The 1631-nt window shown below is 60.5% G+C and overlaps 1 protein-coding gene across 1 annotated transcript in view; it reads left to right on the forward strand.

Annotated features, from left to right (window-relative positions):
- Window positions 1-3: 3 nt before the first annotated feature.
- LOC104396228 (ras GTPase-activating protein 4-like) overlaps window positions 4-1631 on the forward strand; it is a gene marked incomplete at its 3' end in the record, with an annotated part of 10787 nt that continues 9159 nt past the window's right edge. The window contains exon 1 of the mRNA XM_010006045.1: window positions 4-68. Coding sequence (XP_010004347.1) covers window positions 4-68 — 65 coding nt within the window. The remainder of the gene's footprint in view (window positions 69-1631) is intronic.

The raw sequence follows: 1631 nt of genomic DNA on the forward strand, positions 1-1631 counted from the left end.
GCCATGGCCCGGCGGAGCGCGCTCTCCATCCGCATCGTGGAAGGGAAGAACCTGCCCGCCAAGGACATGTGAGTGTCCCCCCTGGGAGGGCTCGGGGTGGGAGGGGGGTATCCCCTTGGAGTGCTCGGTGTGTCCCCCCAGCAGGTGGCTGTGCTGGGAGGACAACCCCCCCAGGGTGGGTTTTTGGGGTGTCCTCCCTGCTTTGGGGTTTCAGCCAGAATGGCTTGGGGGGTCCCCCCAGTACCTGTGCTTTGGGGGTTCCCTCCAGAGTGGCTTTGGAGTCTGCCTCGAGCAGGGCCTGTGCTTTTGAGGTTCCTTCTAGGATGGCTTTGAGGTTCACAAGCAGGGGAGGTTCTCAGGGTGGCTTTGGGGCCTCCCTTGCATTGGAGGCTTCTCCCAGGAAAGCACTGGGATCACCCCCCAGCAGCGTGTGCACTTGTGAGGTTTCTTCTTGGGTGGCTTTGAGGTGCCCTTGCATTGGGGGTTCTCCCCAGGGTGGCTTTGGTTGTCCCTTTCTTTGGGTGCTCCCCCTGGATGGCTTTGGGTTCTTTGTGCTCTGGGAGTTGCCTCAGGAGTGTTTTGATACCCTCCCCCGTGCCTGGGGACACCCCCTGGGGTGGGTTTGAGGTTGCCCCTCATGAGCACTCAGTGCTGTGAGGTGGGGTGTCCCCAGCAGTGCCCACACTTTGTGGGGCTCCCCCTGTGCTGCCCTGGGACAGGTCTGTCCCTACACCCCCCCCCATCTGCAACTGGGTTCTTTTCAGGGACCCCCAGAAGGAGCAGGGGTACCCCCTGTCACCACTCCAATCCCAGCCCAGCTGGGCTCCAGGGGGCTCCAAATTATCCCCCTGACTCAGGCTTTGCCTCCTCAGCAGCCCCCCCAGGGCTGCCCATGTGTCCTGGCATTATCCTCGGATCCCTGGGGGGTGGGATGTGGGGACAGCGCTGGGGTGGGACAAGGGGATGGCACTGGGGTGGCCAGAGAGGCAGCAGAAGGTTCTTGAGGAGCTTTTAGCTGCTGGGCAGGGTCAGGGCTGCAAGAAACCCAGCAAAAATCCCTGCAGCCGTCATGGAAAAAAAAAGAGGATAAACAAGGAAAGGAACATGACTTTTTTTTTTTTTCTTCTTTCTTTATGTTGTTTTTTTTTTTAATCCCCCGTGTCAGCGCCTGATTTTTCAATCCCTTGGCAGAATTCCCTGCCGGGAGCTCGGACCGAGCAGGAGGAGGCTCTGGGGTTTTTTCAGGAAGCTCCGTTTTTTGAGGAATGTCACAGAAAAGGTGCCGGGTGATGGAACCCCGGGTTGAGCTCTCCAGACGGGAGGTTTAGGGACACAGCTTTGGACAGGGAGAGTGGTTGCTGCGGGGAAATCCCGGGAAACCCGAGCTCCGGATCCGACATCCTCACCCTGCAGCGCCTGACCCTGTGTCTGGCTGCCACCCCCCTCCCTTGGGAATGGGGGCTTGGGGAGATCCGGTTCCCCTGCCCTGCCCTGCACAGCCTTTGGGATCACTGCTGGTTTCCCCCAGGGAAAAACCCTCCCGCAGGGTGTTAGTGCCACGCACGTTTGCAGGGCAGACCCTGTTTGCGGGCACCCGTGGGTGATGGGGCACCCCCAGATCCCCCCCCCCC

This window comes from Chaetura pelagica, unplaced genomic scaffold (assembly GCF_000747805.2).
Source record: "Chaetura pelagica isolate M959 unplaced genomic scaffold, ChaPel_1.0 scaffold49, whole genome shotgun sequence".
In the NCBI taxonomy this organism is placed as follows: domain Eukaryota; kingdom Metazoa; phylum Chordata; class Aves; order Apodiformes; family Apodidae; genus Chaetura; species Chaetura pelagica.